This window comes from Podarcis gaigeae (genome assembly GCF_964106915.1).
Source record: "Podarcis gaigeae genome assembly, chromosome: 3".
Taxonomy (NCBI): domain Eukaryota; kingdom Metazoa; phylum Chordata; class Lepidosauria; order Squamata; family Lacertidae; genus Podarcis; species Podarcis gaigeae.
This window is the reverse complement of record NC_139680.1, coordinates 3,289,031-3,308,808: the sequence shown is the minus strand read 5'-3', so window position 1 is coordinate 3,308,808 and position 19,778 is coordinate 3,289,031. Positions and strand designations below refer to the sequence as shown.

The 19,778-nt window shown below is 39.7% G+C and overlaps 1 protein-coding gene across 4 annotated transcripts in view; it reads left to right on the top strand.

Annotated features, from left to right (window-relative positions):
- The window catches only part of EHBP1 (EH domain binding protein 1), a 269,882-nt gene that overhangs the window by 79,019 nt on the left and 171,085 nt on the right, over window positions 1-19,778 (top strand). For all 4 annotated transcript variants that reach the window (XM_083730032.1, XM_083730030.1, XM_083730031.1 and 1 more), the window contains exons 6-7: window positions 16,731-16,912; window positions 17,212-17,351. In XM_083730032.1, the coding sequence (XP_083586158.1) occupies window positions 16,731-16,912; window positions 17,212-17,351 (322 nt within the window). The remainder of the gene's footprint in view (window positions 1-16,730; window positions 16,913-17,211; window positions 17,352-19,778) is intronic.

The following is a 19,778-nucleotide window of genomic DNA, read 5'->3' as shown; positions in this document are numbered from 1 at the left end:
CAATAGGCATTGTGTGCTTAGTGTTGGGGAAAATGTAATATCTCCTCAGCTCATTGCACTGGAAACACAATCGGCCCAGGCTCTATAATTATGTATTTTAGACATGTATTTTAGAGTTAGTTTTGAAATATTTACAGTGCAAATTAATTTTAATTCAAGTGCATTTTGAAATTAGATTAATGCTTTCTAGAGAAATAATGTTTCCCCTAATTCTTCAATCTATTAGAATAACTCTGATTTTCTTAAGGATTTCCCAAAGCAACATTAGCTTTCCCTTTCACTGCTAGGAAGGCGAAGGCAGTTTGCATGCACAAGCAGCACCCTGGCTTTTGAATACTCCTCCAGTGCTGAATACTCTCCTAGTGCTGAATTTCACATCCTGTCAGCACCCATTTATAATCCTTGTTTTTTAGACCTGTTAGAGCTTTTTGATTAGTTTCCTGCCTTGTTTTATGCTGACTTTGCTGTTGTCAGTTTTACTATCATGATTTTACAAACTTGTTGGGTCGGTGTAAGCATGCACATAAACTGAATGGGGAAGCTATAAAGACAGGAGTGCCTGGCATGCTCTGGTCCATGGGGTCACGAAGAGTCGGACACAACTAAACAACAACAACAAATAAAGACACCAGTCCAGCATTTACACCACAGAGCATATTGGCTGTTTGGGCTGGATACTGGTTTATTTCCATGTGCTGGTTTGAGTGATATACATCCAAAAGTGAAGCGTGTGTGCACCATGTATGTATATATGTATGTCTGTATGTATGTATGAGTTGTCTTTTAAAAACACAAATAACACTGAGGAAAATGGCTGCACATGGCATTTACAGAGAATTTAAATTTCATACCATTTAGATAGACGCAACATAAGGCTGTTTTAAGTTACAGAAGCTTGTGATTTTTACTTTATAAGAATTATTCTAATTGTTGTAGAAACCCAGGCAATCTGTGCAGTTTGTAGGCTCCATATTTGCTGCCTTCTGTAAGCTTGATTATATTTAGGTTAGGCCTGGATTAATACTGGTTTACGGTTACTACTTACAGCACATTATCATTACAGATCTGTATGTGTAGTTGTGGTAACTAATTAAAGTGCTGCAGATGCTGCTGCCTAAGCCAATTTAAGAACAAAAGCATGAATTTCCAGTTACGTGAGCTAGATAATGACAATTCCTTAACATGCTTGTTGCCCTTGAGTTATGTCCTGGTTAGCCAGAGCTGATCTGTGTCTCACTTATCCTCAGTGCACATTTCAGCTGTTGGGTAGTCTGAGTTGCCTCTTTCTCTTGGTCCTCCCTGCCACAAAGAGTCCTTACTGACCAGCTCCAGCTCATATGCAAGTTGCATCTACACAGTGTAATTACTTCCTCCACTTCTTGTCTTACTGTTGTCTTGCTAGAATGTAAGTTTCAGTACTCACAACTGCAAGCTATCTGTAGCTACAGCATTGATTTCTGATCTTTCAAACATTTCTTTCTACTATGAATCATAATTGCTTCTTTGTTCAAGTTTTGAACAGTTCACAGTATTTCAATTAACTGCAAAATGTTTGTTTTTTAAAAATTGTGTTGAAGTCAGGAAATTATTATTAAGAAAATATCCTGTACTATTTTAAGTCTTTAATTTGGGTGCCAGTGTTCCTTGTCAATGTAATTTTGTCCATGTAATATTTAGAATTTGGTGAGTGCAATCATTCATATGTGAATGTTAACTTTACCAGACACCTCTTGTGGATGTTGGAAAACTCAGATACTTCAGTGAAGCATTTAAATGTGATTGGCAATATTTATTTTAGTATGCCTGAAAGCTGGATAAATAAATATCTATTCTGGGATATCCATAACATCAATCTGAAATGTGAATCTTGACAGTCACCAAATTTTGGGTTATTGATATAAAATATATAGGAAAATGTGGATTGGAGCTTTAAATATTAATATACACTAATGTTAAAAAATGCAGTCCACCTGAGAAAACCTTTAACTTCACTTCTTAGATTTAGTATGCAGATTTGAATAGTGTCTCTACCCCCACTGGTCCTTTCATATAAATTTAAACCTAAATATGTAACATTTCCATTATTCACAGCACTGCTCACTATGCTTTAGATGCACAAACAAATTGTTCATCAAATTCTTTGTTACTTGCCTTGTAGAATACAATTTTATGAATAGGATATAGTTGAATAATTATAGGAACTATAAGGTTAAAAGGTTGCATTAGTAATTTGTGAAGCATTTCATATCACTTCTGCAGTGGTTCTTCCTTTTTTTATTTATTTTGCTGTTACTTTTAAGAAGAGTTGCCTTGGGCAAGGGTTACATACCAGTTGCTCCAGTCTTTCTCCTCCCCTTTCATTCACAGGAAGTAACTATAACCATCCTTTTCTGTCTTTGTTTTATACAAAGAGAAATCACCCCTTTTCTCACCAGTCCTAACTCTGTGCGGTGTCATCTGTCAATAGTGAGTTGGAAATGAAATTGGCATTCAAAGATTACATGGGATCTTGTTTTAATTTCCCAAAAATCTTAGGCTGACCATTTCTTTGTTTTTTATAAGATTATGTGTGCATCAAGAAAACACAAGCACAAAATAATACTTCAGTTATTCCCTGTCCTTTTATTTTATTTTTAAAGTGTAAGTTTTAATCAGTTTCACATCTAAATTTCTGAAGAGTTATTCTCCTGGAGAGATCAGTTTTTCTTGGTTGAGCTAGGAAAACTTTAGTTCTCATTCACGACTTGTTTGCTTCCTACTCCCCAGCAGACTGTGTGGGCTCTATGCTTCTGCAACAAATGCAAAAGTGACATGTTTGAGGGATCTTTGGCAGTTGTGGAGGTTGGGAGTGTCTGGGCAAGTAATTGTTTTGTTTGTTTTAGAGGTATGAATAATGGGAGGTATCAGCAGGTAAGTTCTATAGTCTCCCTGCGGAGACATGTGTCATATTTGAACCATGGGTGTCCTCCACCCTCTCCCACCAGCTACTCTTACGTAGTACTGAGATGAAATAGCATGTGTTTTTTTACAAACCCTTTCGCACACATATCCCACAAGACAATTCCCCTCTTTTCTTTAGTCTCTTTCATTCACTTGTGGAACTGTTCAGGAGAAGAAGAAACACATTGTCAATACCGAGGCACCATGCTTCATTTGCCTTCACTAGTCATACCTAACTGCGTGACTAGAGTTGGATCAAGGTGTGTCAAATGTTGCTAAGGGCTGCCAAAAAAGGCCTTGGGGGTCACATGCGCCCCTCAGACTGTGCATTGGACCACCATGGCAAGCATTAGACATACTCCTAGTTCATTCTCTCTCTTTCTCTCTCTCTTCAAATTCAGAGTTTGCTCTTAGAACAAAGGCCTGTTTCTCTGCCTCATCCAGATTTTAGAGAAACTATTCTCCCTGTAATCCTCTAAAAACACAGTAGCTAAGGATCCTGGTCCTTTCTGTCCTTCCTGTAATTACAGCACTGCTCCCTACACACAAACTTAAGATAGTTGTTGGAAAAATTAATGGAACTGAAGAAGGGAGGAGAATCTTAGATTTACAAATACATTCCTGTCTGGTCATTTTTTTCCTTAGGTGGCCAAATGACCAATACTTGGCCGGTCTTTTCAGCCTCCTGTAAGAGCCGGTCTATGTAAATAATTGTTGTTGTTGTTGTTTAGTCGTTTAGTCGTGTCCGACTCTTCGTGACCCCATGGACTCTTCGTGATGCCAGGCACTCCTGTCTTCCACTGCCTCCCGCAGTTTGGTCAGACTCATGTTTGTAGCTTCGAGAACACTGTCCAACCATCTCGTCCTCTGTTGTCCCCTTCTCCTTGTGCCCTCCATCTTTCCCAACATCAGGGTCTTTTCCGTCTTTTCCAGGGAGTCTTCTTTTCTCATGAAGTGGCCAAAGTATTGGAGCCTCAGCTTCACGATCTGTCCTTCCAGTGAGCACTCAGGGCTGATTTCCTTAAGAATGGATGCGTTTGATCTTCTTGCATTCCATGGGACTCTCAAGAGTCTCCTCCAGCACCATAATTCCAAAGCATCAATTCTTCGGCAATCAGCCTTCTTTATGGTCCAGCTCTCACTTCCATACATCACTACTGGGAAAACCATGGCTTTAACTATAACGGACCTTTGTTGGCAAGGTGATGTCTCTGCTTTTTAAGATGCTGATGTAAATAATAGTTGACCTATATATTTTCCTATATTAGGATAGGGAAACTATTTATAAACCTGTTTAACCATCAAGTGTGAAAATTGGGTAAAAAACAACAACACATTTACTGAAGGTTAAAACTGTATCATTTGGGGGCTTAGAAGAGTATGGTTTGCACAGCTTTTACAAACTATGACTCATAAGGATTATCTACATTCCTGTTGTGTATAAAGTGACTCTTGGCTTCAATGATAAAAGGTCACTTTCTGTAGTGTACAGAGGTTCAACAAATGTAAATATCAGAATATCTATTGAAATATTTTTTAATGGTATTTATTTAGTGTTTCTCAGATGGACCTCACAGTTTGCATAAGATTAGGGCTGTGTACCCACTTGGGGTTTGAAACGCACAAGGCTTTCCTCGCACAGCACTTTTGCACATTGTGCTTTGCAGTTGTATATGTCTTTGCGCACTAACGTTACCTAAAGCCAGAGTTACCATCCGTGTTGTCTGTCTGTTGTTTGGGGAAATTTTTAATGTTTGAAGTTTTATTCTGTTTTTAATGTTCTGTTGAAAGCCGCCCAGAGTGGCTGGGGAAACCCAGCCAGATGGGTGGGGTAGAAATAATAAATTAGATGATGATGATGATTGATAACAGTGGGTGTGCTTCTGAAGTAGTGCACATTGATGCTCACTACAGTGGTACAGTGGTACTCAGGTTACAGACGCTTCAGGTTACACACTCTGCTAACCCAGAAATAGTACCTCGGGTTAAGAACTTTGCTTCAGGATGAGAACAGAAATTGCGCAGTGGCGGCAGCAGGAGGCCACATTAGCTAATGTGGTGCTTCAGGTTAAGAACAGTTTCAGGTTAAGAACGGACCTCCAGAAAGAATTAATTTCGTAACCAGAGGTACCACTGTACTTTCCTGTCCATCGTGTTTTCCGAGCGCTGGCAGAAACAGCAACACCTCACCGCACTTGCACAGACATTTTTCCTTCTTCATGTTTTAAAATATCACACTTTTTTATTCACTGGAAGTCAAGTAGGAGAGGGGGAGTGGCACAGCCCTGCAATGTCACTAAGTCCACCACAGTAGGAAGTGACCTACAGAAACACTATCTGTGTACACTTGGTAGCAAGAAGTGTTTAAGAAGTGCATTCTTGGCACAAATTGGATTAAAACTGTTCATGCAGAATACACTTTAGATCAACTAGTCATGTGGGGCAGGATCCACATGGGAACAATGTTATATGTAAAGGGGGACCCCCTGACCATTAGGTCTACTTGTGGCCGACTCTGGGGTTGCGGTGCTCATCTCGCTTTATTGGCTGAGGGAGCCGGCATGCAGCTTGCGGGTCATGTGGCCAGCATGACTAAGCCGCTTCTGGTGAACCAGAGCAGCGCACGGAAACGCCATTTACCTTCCTGCCGGAGTGGTATCTATTTATCTACTTGCACTTTGACGTGCTTTCAAACTGCTAGGTTGGCAGGAGCTGGGACCGAGCAACGGGAGCTCACCCCGTTGCGGGGATTCGGACTCCCGACCTTCTGATCGGCAAGTCCTAGGCTCTGTGGTTTAACCCACAGCGCCACCCGCATCCCTTATGTTATATGTACAGCACCCCAAAAATGCATGTATATATGAATGCACGTTGGCATTTCAACAACAAACATTTATTCTTATTTTTATTTTAAAGTTACAATAGGATGGAAAAGGAAACTTGTTTGTTTAGAAGAAACTGTGAGAAGCAATTTGTCTTCAAGTCACTTCCTCTGAATGGAGCATTTTTTCCTCTGCAGAGAAAACCACTTATACCAAGTGGAGAAAGTGAGCCCTTTCGGCTGCCCTAGGGAGTGCTCAGCTGATCAGTGCTGACAGGGAGCCCTGCTTGCAAAGGAGGAACTGGAAGCTCCACTTTAAGTTTCCAATTGTTCCTTGAAGCCCTGTCTGAAACTACTCCACATCTGATATCACACATGACATCAGGTGTGGGGCAGGTGGACATGGATTGTGGGAAATGGTTTTGCTGGGCCTAATTAGACCAGAGAGGCTTCCCACAGTTGTTACCGTATATGAATTAACTACTGATGCCCTACGCCTCTGTAGTGAATGTATGATGCTGCCTTACTGTCAACCATCCAGCTCAACAATGCCTGTTCCATTTTTCCCAGGTTGGAGAACTCCAACTATCATCAACTCCCAGAAACGTTCCTTTCCATTAAAGATTTTATTTCCTAATACTGAGTAGAAAGAAAGTGATAATGTGCATTTAGGTCATCTCACTTTAATGCTAGAATTAGATTTTCTGATGTAATTGCTAGCAGCTAGACAAACTGGTTTGAAATGTTAATTTAAGAATACAGCTCTTGTGTCAATTATAATATGTAGGCATGAACGGGTTTTTGTTTTTAGTTTTTAGCAAGAATACAAAATGAAGTCCTTCCTTCACATTTATATAATATAGAACATGTCTTAGCCAAAGCAAACAAAACCACGAATGCTTTGTTAATCATCCATAACTAATTTGTACATACTCTGGAAAGAAAATTGAATCTGCTTGTGATGTAACTTTTTATATGGAATTGGTAAATTAAAATGAAACAAAGTTGAGCAAATATTGACAATAAAATGTATGTCATAGGCATTGTTTCTTGATGCAATATGATAAAATACAATATGATAAAAGTTGACTGGCAAAATAAGTATCTCTACATAGATTCAAAAATAACTACATATTTTTAAGAATGGTAAAGAACTGCTGCATATACATACATACATAATTTTATCTCTATGATTATTGCAGAGGATAGAAGTAGGCCACTTCAGGGGATATGTGAAACCTATTTCCTTTTGTGTAGAATGCGCTCTTTGCTAAGGTTGTAAATAAATGTATACACAATTGACTACAGTTCTCTTCACTGAAATATATAGGCTGTGTTTATTAAGAACAATAGCATGCAGAAACATGCATATATTTACATAAATCCTAATCCTCAGGAGACTCAATGTTCTGTTGTTATTTATTTCTCCTCTGATGATAACAGCTTTATATATCCAATTCAAATTTGCATACTTTGTGACATTGCTGTTAAGAGTACACTGTGTATCATTAAACAGTTTCAAAAGACATGGGAGGTGTTGTAAAGGTGAATTGGGAAAGACAACAACTTTGAACACCTCATCCTTAGTGACTGTTTGCATAACCGTTTTGCTGAAGGTGCTTCAATTCCAGTACCTGTGTTCTCTATGTATTTCTGAGTTCTCCCTGTTGCTCTTATTTTCACTCTCAATCATATACAGATTTATTTTCACATAGTTAAATAGCATTCTTAACATGGCGTTTAATAGAACTGGGCAGGGCAAGGCACCTAATTCATGTTTGAATCATGGTTTCAAGTTGGCTGGTTTCAAACTAACTTTAACTGTGGTTTTGTGGTTCAAAAATCCAACGATCTGTGATTAAGCAAAAGCTTCTAAACTCTTCTTCTCATTTGTGCCAGAGGAGGGGAAGCGAAGCTTGGAAACTCAAGGCTCACTCAGGCTTAACTCATCTAAACACAGCCTTAGGCTGCTTCTTCCTTTCAGAAAAGACTCTGGAGAGGCAAATGATTTGGGCATTGTGTTTTTATGTGTTTCGAAAGGTCTGCAACATTCACCTGAGAATCTCCAATGAAATTCTGAAAGATAGAATCATAGAATCATATATATATAAGAAGACATTCCAACACTTTCTTTCACAAGGAACAAAGTAAACTAGGTTGATTTAGATGTATTATTTTCTTAATTTTATTATTAAACAGGGTAGGTATATAAACGTAGCTCACATAACAAAGAAAATGCTTCTTCTATAATAATTAAATACATGCACATGGGTAAATATCATTGTTCTGTCATATATTTTATAAGTTGGTGCTCTTCGTTGGCTCATATGTAGTGACTAAATTTTATCATCTGTGCTACTTGCCAAGTAATGTACCGTTGAGTTGTAAAACATTTTCACTAAGCTGGGACATTTATTCTGGCAGAACATAATACATTTATTTGCAAATTCCATGTCAGAATTACCCACCTCTCACCTTATAAATCACACACACAAAAATATTATTGGATCCTTTGAATGTGCACAGCGTGTCGTGTATTTAAGTCACTCTATCATTTTTCCAATATGTGGATAGAACCCCAAATGTAGAAAATCTCTTAAATGCTTGCTGCACTATCTATACAGTCATACCTCGGAAGTCAAATAGAATCTGTTCTGGAAGTCTGTTCAGCTTCTGAAACATTCGACTTCCAAAGCGCAACTCCTGCAGCCAATCGGAAGCTGTGGAAGCCCTGTCGGATGTTCGGCTTCCAAAAGAACGTTCAAAAACCGGAACACTCACTTTCGGTTTTTGATCGTCCGGGAGCCGAAATGTTCGACTCCCAAGGCATTCGGGAGCTGAGGTACGACTATTATATTGTTGGCAGCAACATAACCCTCATTGGCTAGTGAATAGTTGGCTGAGACGAAAAACCTGGCCATTCTTCATGTACCTCCTCCACAAGAGGTCCGGAGGGTGGCAACACAAGAACGGGCTTTTGCTGCAGTGGCTCCCCATTTGTGGAATGCTCTCCCCGGAGAGGTTTCCTCTTGTTGATGGTGTATTTTGTGTTTTTATTTTGTGATTTTATCTTGTGACTCGAGACTCGAGGGTATAGGGCAGTATACAAATTTTAATAACAACAACAACAACAACCACAACAAATTACTCCCCTATACTATTTTGGACAAATTCTGTAAGAGCTCCTGGAAAAGTTTTACTTTAATTTTCTTTTTTATGTTGGTTCAGTGTTCAGATGCCCACCTCCCATAAAAATAGCAGCAAGAAAGAGACCATTTTCCAATGGCCAAGACGGTTTCCCACTTTCAAAGCTAGTCCCACTTGCCTCTAGCACAGGGTACCCAACACTGTGCCTTCCATATGCTTTGGATTTCAATTCCTATTAGCCCCAGTCAGCATGATCAGTGGTCAGGACTGATGATACCTGTAGTCCAATAACATCTGGAGGGCACTACATTGACTAGCTCTGTTCGAGCACATGCAAGGAAAGTATGACCATTTTGAATTGTGTGTTTGGGTGTATAACTTTTTATAGGGTTTTATAAACAAGGATCATAGGAATACTAAATGATACAAATACAAAGAACAAGTGGCCTTGTGGTGCAGCAATAAAACTGCTAGCACATTTGCAAAGTTAAGCAGGGTCTGGTGTGGTTTCAGTACCCCTTCCAACTCTACAATTCTATGATACTAAGTCTTCTCGTGTCATTTGTACACCTCAAAAATAGCATACAAGATTTGTAGCAATATCTACGACACATGGTTCATTGTTAGTGGTCAGTGTATAAGTTCATGAACTGGTTTAAACAAAAGTGAAGGAGAAACAGAGTAGAACAGAATTAACAGCTAACTTTCAACATCGCAAAGCCAAATGCCTAATCAGGAACCCTTGTGTTTTTGCTTACATTAAATAAGAGTAATAATCATTTTTCCTCTTATATTACCTATGAAACCATATAAAATGTTAGTCTATTGATGAATGTGGGAGGGGGGGTTCAAAGTAAAAATAGTAATTTATGTTTAAATTTAAATTTAGATCAACCAGATTGAGCCAAATGCTGGTGGGGGGACTGTTCATTTTCTGGAATATTGGCATATGTTATTAAATTAAACCACACCAGGGTAAAGCCATATTTTATCTGCCTGTGTGTCAATCTTTGATGTTTCTCTCTTTGTTAATATCTCAAGTAGAACTGTTTCCCAAACAGTTTTGTACCAATTGTCTAACGTTGCACCAGAAAGGTCTTTCCAGTGTCTGGTTATGTTGTGTCTTACTGCTTGTAATAAATGGCTTATTAATTATTTATTATGTAAATCCTGGCTGTTGTACTGAAATATATTTAATAAAGGTAATTCTGGTTTGACTTCCAATTGTTGTTTTGTTGTCTTATTAATTTTTTGGAATGTTGAATACCAGGAAGGTTGGATTTTTGTCCGCATGTGGTGGGCCGCCCCTCCAACAATGCAATGAGGTTCCAGGATGGACCATTGCCTGCTTTCTAAGGTTAGGTATCACCCATACATGAATTTTAGGGTTAATTCTGTATTGCTGGCTGAAATAGACTTAAAGACTTGAACTTTTGTATTTAGCTAGTAGATCAGTAATTTCCATTTCTAGTTTTGTTATTGTTGTAGAGGTTTCTTTTTTGATATATGATTTTTCTTTGATACAGCTATCTCTTGTCACTGCTTTCATGGCCTCCCAAAGGTTGGTAGAATTACTGATGTCATTGTTGTTTTCCTTAAAATAGAATTGTACAGTTTCTGCTATCCTTTCTCTGGATAGTTGGTTGCTCACTAAAATAGGGTTAAACGACCATGATGGCAAGATTTGGATTTAATTGCCCAGTCCAGCTTGAAAGAAATGTAAAATTGAAATCTTTTGGATTTTCTTCACTCGATATATCATATAAGCCCCATTTTTGGAAGAGTTGTAGTAATTTGTATGCGTCTTTTGTTTTCTTTTTGGGATTTATCTTTTAAAAGGTTCCAGCACTGGAAATGGTGGGTTGGCTTCTCTGGTGTACCTTCACTTGCTGAGCTCTAGGCTGCCTTGTGCCTTTCCCTCCCAGTAACTGGCAGCATTGGGAAGCCCAGTCAGCAACCATTCTCACTGCCCCACTGCTTCTGCTGGTGCTGCCTCTGAAGACATAGGAACATAGCATATTGAGTCCGATCATTGGTTCATCTTGCCCAGCAGTGTCCACACTGATTGACAGAGGGTTTCCAGGGTTTCAGGCAAGTTGTGTTCTCAGCCCTACTTGGTAGGGTTGCCATATGTATGGGAAATCCCGGACATGTCCTCTTTTGGGGGGCCTACACCCCCACCCACAGGGATTTTTGCATTTTATAGGAAATGTTTTGGTTTGGGGGGGCGATTTGAGGATATTTATTTATTTGTGTTTTTTAACTGTGCTCTGAAAGCGGAAGCAGTTGCTTTGGCCGGAGATGAGCGTGCACGAGGCCCGCGTACTACCAGCGTCGCCACCAGGCCCATGCGCATCTTTCCCAGCTTGGGCTGGCAGTGGCCTCTAAGGAAGCCACCACTGCTTCCCCCTCTTGCTCAGTTTCGGCCACCCAGAACATGAAGTCTGTGAGTAGCGCTAGAGGAGGCGGCAGCGGTTGGCTGTTCCCCCCCAAAAAGCTCAAAAATGTTGTTGGCTATCTCATCAAAGAAGCTACCGATCGTCCGGATTTTCACTTCCTAAACTATGGCAAGCTGGAGATGCCGGGGATTGAAGCTGGGACCTATTGCATGCAGACTATGCGCTCCCCCACTGAGCTGCAGTACTTGTTGTTACAGCTCTGAGTTAGTGTTACTGCTCTTAATAAATTTATGTCATTTCTGACACACTTTTATAATTCAGATCTTGAATATTTCTGGTATGTGCCACATTTTAAAAACATTAACTTCTCCATTCGTATGCATCATCATTCTTAATAAACGTTCTGGATATCTTGAGCCATGATTTTGCTTTTAAGCACCTTTTCATCACAGATGGCATTTGGGCCTCCAAATCTTCCATCCAACTGTCTAAATTATTTTAACTGACATAGTTTCTAATTTACTCTCTCCAGTTGAGAGAGCTTCCCGTAGCTTGTCTATTTTAGCATTTAATTGCTCTATGCTTCCACAAATTAGATTCTGTAGTGATCCATTTTGCTCTGTTAGTGAAGCAGTGATCTCTTCAGCATAGCCTAAGTAATATGGAACTTGTGATGTAGTTTAAAGACCGTCATCCAGGAACTTCTGGACTTGTTTCACTTTGGAGTGTTTGCAGCAAGTGAAATAGCAATATCACTACCATGCATTTCTGAATTGTAGCCAATTTGACTGAAAATATTGCCTTATTTTCTGTCAATTATAATCTCTTTGTTTGGTGACGGAGGGCTGAAGGGATGACCTGGTTGAAAAGCTTAAGCAAGTGCATCCTGTGTATTATTTAATTGGACAACATGTAAAGTAGAACTTTCAATTAGCACATTTATGATCTCATTACTTTCTCTCCTTCATAGTTACTATTGTGCTTTTTTCTGTTTTTGACATACTCATTGAAAAAGCTTTGAAAAAGCAAATGCTCTCTTGCTCTGATCACCTTAGTATTTTTACTGTGGGTTTTTTTAACGTACTGTATTTTAACATACTGTATAAGACACCCCCATGTATAAGATGCCCCCTATTTGGGGGGATTCCAAATTAAGAAAACACCCATCAGCCCTATCTGTGTATAAGATGATTTAAACCTAATTTTTTGGTTTAAAAAACCAAGTCTTATACACAGAAAAACATGTGTATATTCAGAATGGCATTTGTTTTTGATAGTTACTTTGAAACTCCATGTGGAAAGCAACAGAATAAATTAATCAAATTTTGAAGTCTTGTCAGTTTTACATTTGTAATTAACCCTTGTTATATTTATTTTTAAAACAGAAAGATAGCAGTACAGTGGTCCCTCGGGTTAAGTGGTCCCTCGGGTTAAGTACTGTACTGTGAAGTGTAATATTTCTATCCCATCTTTCCTCCATGGAGTCCACGGCAGTGTACATTATCTAGTCCATTTTGTCTTCACAAGCATCCTGTAAGTAAATACCTGCCCAGTGCTGACCCAGTGAACTTACAGATGATTTCTTTTTTTGCCCAAGTTTAAATCTCTGCTGGCATGACCCCAGAGTCCAGCAGCAATCAAATTAAGGCTCTGAGCTGGAGGCCACAGTCTCCAACTCTGGATCTGGAGCAGGTGCAGGGCTCTAAGCCTGGAAGATTGGCATTCCACTCTCAAATCAGAACACAATAGGACAGGACAGATGTTCCATAGTACATTGTAAGAGACCACAAGATAAAGCTGTGGTGAAGATTCTTATCAAGATCATTGATAAAACAAAATAATATTACCTTTCTATGTGGAGAATATAAGCGGAACAAATAAAAGGAAAAACTCCAGGGAAACGTTGAAGACGTCACAGTACCTCTATCAAATCAGAAAGAAGCTGATACTAAACTATTCCTGCATGCCCAGCGTGCCCCCAAGGAAGGCTGCATGGATGTCATTATTGTATGAGAGAACACAGATGTAATCATCCTAGGTGTTCCTTACATTCTTAAGTATTACAACATAACTGCACCTATGTTTCAGAAACCTGGATTACAACAATCGAGGTATAGCTGGTGTGAGGCAAATTGTTCCTTTTATAGGACACATTGTACTTAAGGCACTCCATGGCTTCTGTGCCTTCATAGTAAGTGCTTTATAATGATTCTGATAAACTTGCTGCACTAAAACGTGTTCAGCCCTGCCAAAAATTTGTGGTGAGGTTTTCACAACTTACTGAAACAGTAAATCAGAACCATTACAATGCCTTGACATTTTTACACATGTATGACTGTAAGAACACAGCAGGTGCCAAGGAGTTACACTACATCACTTTTTTGCCGAAAAAGGTGTAGTAGAATTGCATCAACAGACATATTCCTGTGCCATGCTAATTCAGAAAAAACATTCCAAATCCAGATGGCAATGGATGGAAGATGGCAGAGATACCTCGCAGAGTATAAACCAGCAACAAATTCACTTCTGGAACTGTTGCACTGCAGATGTGAGCAGTCTGGCACAGTGTTCACATGCAGCTGTATAAAGAATGGTTTGACACGCATGACAGTATGCTGTGCATAATATTATTTTGACAACCAAGCTGATGAAGATGAAATTGACTTTGAATCTTTCCTTGAATGAGATAATGGTGACATTTTAGGATTAGTTGCAACTTTTGAGAAATTTTTGCTCTTCAACGTTGATATTTTGAGGGGTATATCAGTGCAGGTATAGTGATAACATACCAGCATGATACAAATCTGAAGTTTCCAAAGCGTCATCAGAGGCAGCCCTACGTAGAACGCATTGCAGTAATCTAACTTTGAGGTTACTGGAGCATAGACAACAGTAGTTCAAACTTGTTTTAAAAATAAAATAAAGTATTCTTGTAGCCATCAAATGTAGGTATTTATTTGATGGAAAGTTCTAGTAGGATATGATTTTTCTGTCCCAAATTTGTGGCTGAAAAATAGCTTATGGAGGATGTTTATGATAATTACACTTGCCCAATGTTTCTCCAGTATCCCAGCTATAAAAAGAAATGAATGCAGGCCTGATAATTTGTGTGTGTTTTCCTAAACATCCATGTGGAATTAAAAATATGATGATTCTAGCTACCTCCCCCCACAAAAGAGAACAAAAGTATTATTAACCACTTGTTAACTATTATCTAAATAAAAATATATTGCTACCACAGTTATTATTTGCCTAGAATAAAATGCACTAATTCAATAAAAAAATTCCAAAGGCATTTCCTAAAGGTACTTGACATTTCTGCCCAGTAGGATAAGTCAGAATGTAATATGTCATCCCTGAAGAATACATTGTTTAAAAAAAAACTAGTGTTATCTGTCAGATTATGCACAGTAATATTATATGGAACTATTAGCGCATGTAGATACCTTATGAGTGAATTTCAAAAATGCACCAAACACTTGAGAAGGATTTAGTCCCTCTCAGAAGAAATACTTAAGAATATGCAAATACTCTCCACTGAATCAAGTTGAACAGATGCCACTATCACAAACAATGCAAGTTCTCCTTTCTGTGGCCTCTGCTGTCAATCAGTGAACAAGATTAAGGTCAAAGGTTCTGATAATTGTAAAAGGAAAAGTGTGATCAGCAAGCTTCAGTTCATTGTACTAATATGAACAATAATTATCTGTATTGGGAAAATAGATAAACACTGCAGCTCCTTTTTTGAATAAAGATACAATGTTGGATATATCCTAAAAGTACTGATTGAAACTCCTTAATTCGAATGCCTCTTGCAATAATATTATAAAGCCATACATATAATGTTCTATTTATATATGGGGGGGGAGGCAGAAAATCTTGTTGGCATTTTCCCCAGTGAAGTACCATTCTAAAGCTAATGACCTCTTCATTAAAAATTATTACTTTTTTCTAGCCAAATGGTAATTATTGTTTGAAATATTTTTGCCAAAATTTAAATCCTGTCCCTAGACAGCAATTAACCTTGGCATTAAGGGACCACCTATAGGATGGCCTCACATTTATCAAAGTTTAGATCCGTTGCAAGTTCACTACTCTAAGAAGCAGAAAATGTTTTTCTTAATATTGGTCCTAATGGAAAGGGATTTGTAGCAGGAAGGTACAAGAGTTTACTGAATGTTACATATGGGGATTTAAACAGTTTAAAATCTAACTGCAAATTCAACCTGAGGGAGACTATAAGCAAAAGCACCTGTCAAGGATGGAGGGGGAAATTCCTTTTAAATCTACCTTTGCTGTTACAAGGGAATAGACATTTAAAATGATGGTATTTACCCTGTTGCTTTTTCCCAAATCCCCTCAGAGTTCTCCCTTTTTTGTTGGAGAGAGTGTGGTCAACAGACTCCTCCTTAATGGCAGTCTGTTGGTAGTTTTTAGGCTTCATAAAAAAAATCAAATATATTCACCTCTTCTCCAGCAGTTATGGATATATGGGACTATTAACTTGCTCTGTACTTACCTTGGCTGGAAGAAACAAAACCATTATTCTCATTTGACCTTCAGCCTCTTACTTGTCAACATAATTATCATTTATATCCTTTGCATAATAATATAGCAATGTTTTCAACAACTGTTATTGACTCCTGACTTAGGTTTGCTTTTCTGTTAATGTATTTACAAAATATTTGTTATAAATAAAAATTTATTAATAAAAATTATTAGAAAGCGAAAACAAACTCCTTAACAGGTTTACATAGAAAATGAACTAGCAAAGAAATGTTTGTTACTTCATTTTCTGTGTAACTCTGTTAAGGACCTTGTTACCTCTAGTAATAGTATTTTCACAACAAGTATTATTATTATTATTTCATTATTTATACCCGACCCATCTGCCTGGGTTTCCCTAACCACATATAAAAACACCAAACATGAATAAGTTCCTGATACAGGGCTGCCTTCAGATGTCTTCTAAAAGTTGTCTCCTTGACATCTGATGAGAGGGCGTTCCACTGCCGAGAAGGTCTTCTGGCTTGTTCCCTGTAACTTCACTTATCTCAGTGAGGGAACCACCAGAAGACCCTCGGAGGGGAGGACCTCAGTGCCCAGGCTGAGCGATAAGGATGGAGACACTCCTTCAGGTATACTCTTCCACTGCATTGTGTTTTACCAATGATAAGTTATGGGGGGGAGTATCACATTTTAACAAAGCTTTATGTGTGTGGGAGAGAATGCCAGTTAAACAGATAGACATTCGGTAGGGCAAAGTCTGGACAGTAACCTTGCTGAAGCAAAGCAAGCTTGCATTTGGTTGGAAACCTCATGTACACTGCTGCGAGAAAAAAGGGGCAGTGCATACATTAAATAAATGCATATTATTATTAATACAATGTTATAACCATATTATTTAATGACTTTTCTTTAAGGAATCTCCTTCTGGACGCCGGAAAGCTCTTGCTACCAGCAATATTAACATGAAGCAATATGCAAGTCCAATGCCTACACAGACTGATGTCAAGTTAAAATTCAAGCCTCTGTCTAAGAAAGTGATATCTGCCACCCTTCAGTTCTCTTTATCATGTATTTTCCTGAGGGAAGGGAAAGCAACGTAAGTTTTATGTGAGGTGATAGATGGTGTTTTTTGTTTTTTTAACCCCACTTGCCCCAAAAACTCATTTTGAGCATGCTTATTGTATGTAGTGAAAAATGCTGTGTGATTTGATTTATAATTTCTTACCCATGCTATAGTCTCCCGTGGACAGTTGGTTAAGAGAATGATTTGGAAGTCCTGATGCAATCCCCATGAACTTGTGCAGGGCTTTAAGTAAGCAACTATTCTCTCTGCCCCAGTTCATAAAATGATATAACAATATGGGGCAACTGTACAGAGTTTCTTGTTCTTGTTAGGGATGAAGACATGCAAAGCCTGGCAAGTCTGATGAGTATGAAGCAAGCAGATATTGGAAATTTAGATGATTTTGAAGAAGATAATGAAGATGATGAAGAAAACAGAGTGAACCAGGAAGAAAAGGCTGCAAAAATTACAGGTTTGTTTTCCTCCAAGGATTAATAATTAAAACCATGTCTTAACAGATAGGCAATTCTTAACCTTCTATAAAATAATGTAAAGTATTGGGATTGTTTACTGTTCGAAATTTCTTCTAAACCGCTCTAATGGTACCATTTGACAGGTGGTACGGACAGTTGGCATTTGTGCATCTTTGGAGAGCAGGAGGAGAGCCTGTGAGTCTGGCCCTCTCTGGTTTAATGGACTAGAGGCAAAACTACTTCAAGGCATAGGGAGGGGAGATTCCTGCATCTGTACTTTAATGTCTACTAGAGTCCTGCTGGAAGAGTGAAGGGAAGGGTGGGACTGACTGCATACTGACAGGCCACCAGCCTTTGCAACCCTCCTGACCTTGCTTCTGGGGGCTGCCACATGCAGGAAGAAATAACCTGCTTGAGTGATAATTCTCATGTGTTGCAGTAAAACTTTAACATTTGGGTTGCCATCATCTGGAATTATTGTACATTCTGAAGACAAGGCAAAGCAGCCTGAATCCACCTGTTGAAGATAGTCGCTTTCTCCACTGGTAGTCGCTTTCTCACCCTATCTAGCTAAGCACACTTGCCAGCACTTTTAGTAGGGTTTTAGTGCTTTTATAAAAAATGTTGGTTTTCTCAGGCCTCTGTGATCTTATTCTCCACAGGAGGCACAGACCATTGGCAGCATTTATATGAAATTTTCCAGTCCTGGAGTGTTAGTTAATATAGACTTGAATGGGAGATAGGTAGTGTCAGAGCCACCCGAGGTCCCAGCTCACAAGAGACCAAAGTCCAGTCCGGGTTATATACAAAAGCTTTTATTGAAGAACATTCTTGGTTTTACATCCGAGCTCCGTGGCTCTACGTCTGTTACCCTTAGACCGCTGAAGTCCCCTCTGAGTCAGTCCCGCCTCTACACCAGTTTAAGAGGCTTGTGCTGGACCACCTCTTCCTCTCCTTTCTTTTCCGCAGGGTCTTTCTGCCCCCCTGTGTTCTCTCCCTCCGGGACTCCCCAGAGGCTGAATCCTCTGACGCCTGCTCCCCCCTCCTTCGCGCTTTGGGACCAGGCTCCTCCCCAGGACTCTCCTCACTTCCGCGCGCCTCCACATTTGAACTTGGCACGCGTACGTTGCTCCTGACCTTCCTTTTGACAGTTACACTGCTCTCGGTACTACTCTCCGCCCCTTCCGGCAGGACGTCTTGCGCTGATCTCCTTCCCCCCTCTGCTTCCTGTTCTGCTGCTTCTGACACACTGGTAACTCCACCCCCTTCACTCCGTTCCGGCAGAGAAGCCGGTCCCGATTTCCAACTCCCACTGGGAGTTCCCCCTTCGTTCCCCTGCTCCTGACTGCTTCCCCCTCTAGCTCCCCTTGGCCTGACCAGGGGGGCTCCTCTTTGGGAGTCCTCCGATTCACTGGACGGACTCATGGACAACCTCGGGTCATTGTCATCCTCTTCCTCGTCGTCCTGGGATCCTTCCCCCTCGCTCTCTGTCTCCTCCCCCACCTGCGCCTCTCTCCCTGAACCCCTGACAGGTAGGAACTAAGACTTATATTTTATTAAGCAGATACACTCCATGACATACCTATTTATTGGAATTCCCTATGCACTCCTTGGTTCTCCACACCAGTCTGCATCATTCATTCGTGGTGCCAGGTGTGTATCCCTCCTGATGCAAATAGAAGCCATGTGTGAGGCACCCTGGACAGCATGTGTAAAACATTTCTTTGAAGATTTTGGCTCATTCCCTTAGTTCTCATAATATAGATAAACTTGTAAGCAAGCATAAGCATGTGCAATTTGAATAATCTCATAGGATTAAATCTGATACCACACATGCATCATTAAAATGGACTTCCACTTGTGTCGTTGAACCACACCTTCCTTTTCTCTCCTTTGCACCCCTCAATTTGCCCTCAAAATCTGCTCTGGAGGATTTGGGGGCCCTCTGGAACAGAAGGGGTGTTGGTTGCTGCAGGAGGTAGGAGAGGGCAATGGTCCTGTTACACAAGCAGAAGTCCACTCCCACAATGTGGGGTCCCACCAATTTTCTTTTTCGCTTTTCCTCCTGTCTCAAAATCCTTTCCTTTGCTCTGTTTGTTTCTTCTATCAAGTTTTGGATTGGAAGCTCCTTGATTTGTCCTCTTATATCATGGAAATGCCATGCACACTGATGGTGGCAATGATAATATAATAATTAATATAGCAGCTCTGATAAACCCAGGAACCTCACCTAAATGCTGGAGAGGTTGCACCACTATAGGTACATACCTCCACATGTGGTGGGAATGCCCCAAAATTTTACACTTTTGGACATCAGTCCTACAAGAAATATGTAAAATAACAAAACAGGTGTTAGAAGCAACTCCAGAACTGGCCCTATTGAATATTTTCCAAGACAACAACACACACTCACAATACAAGAACTC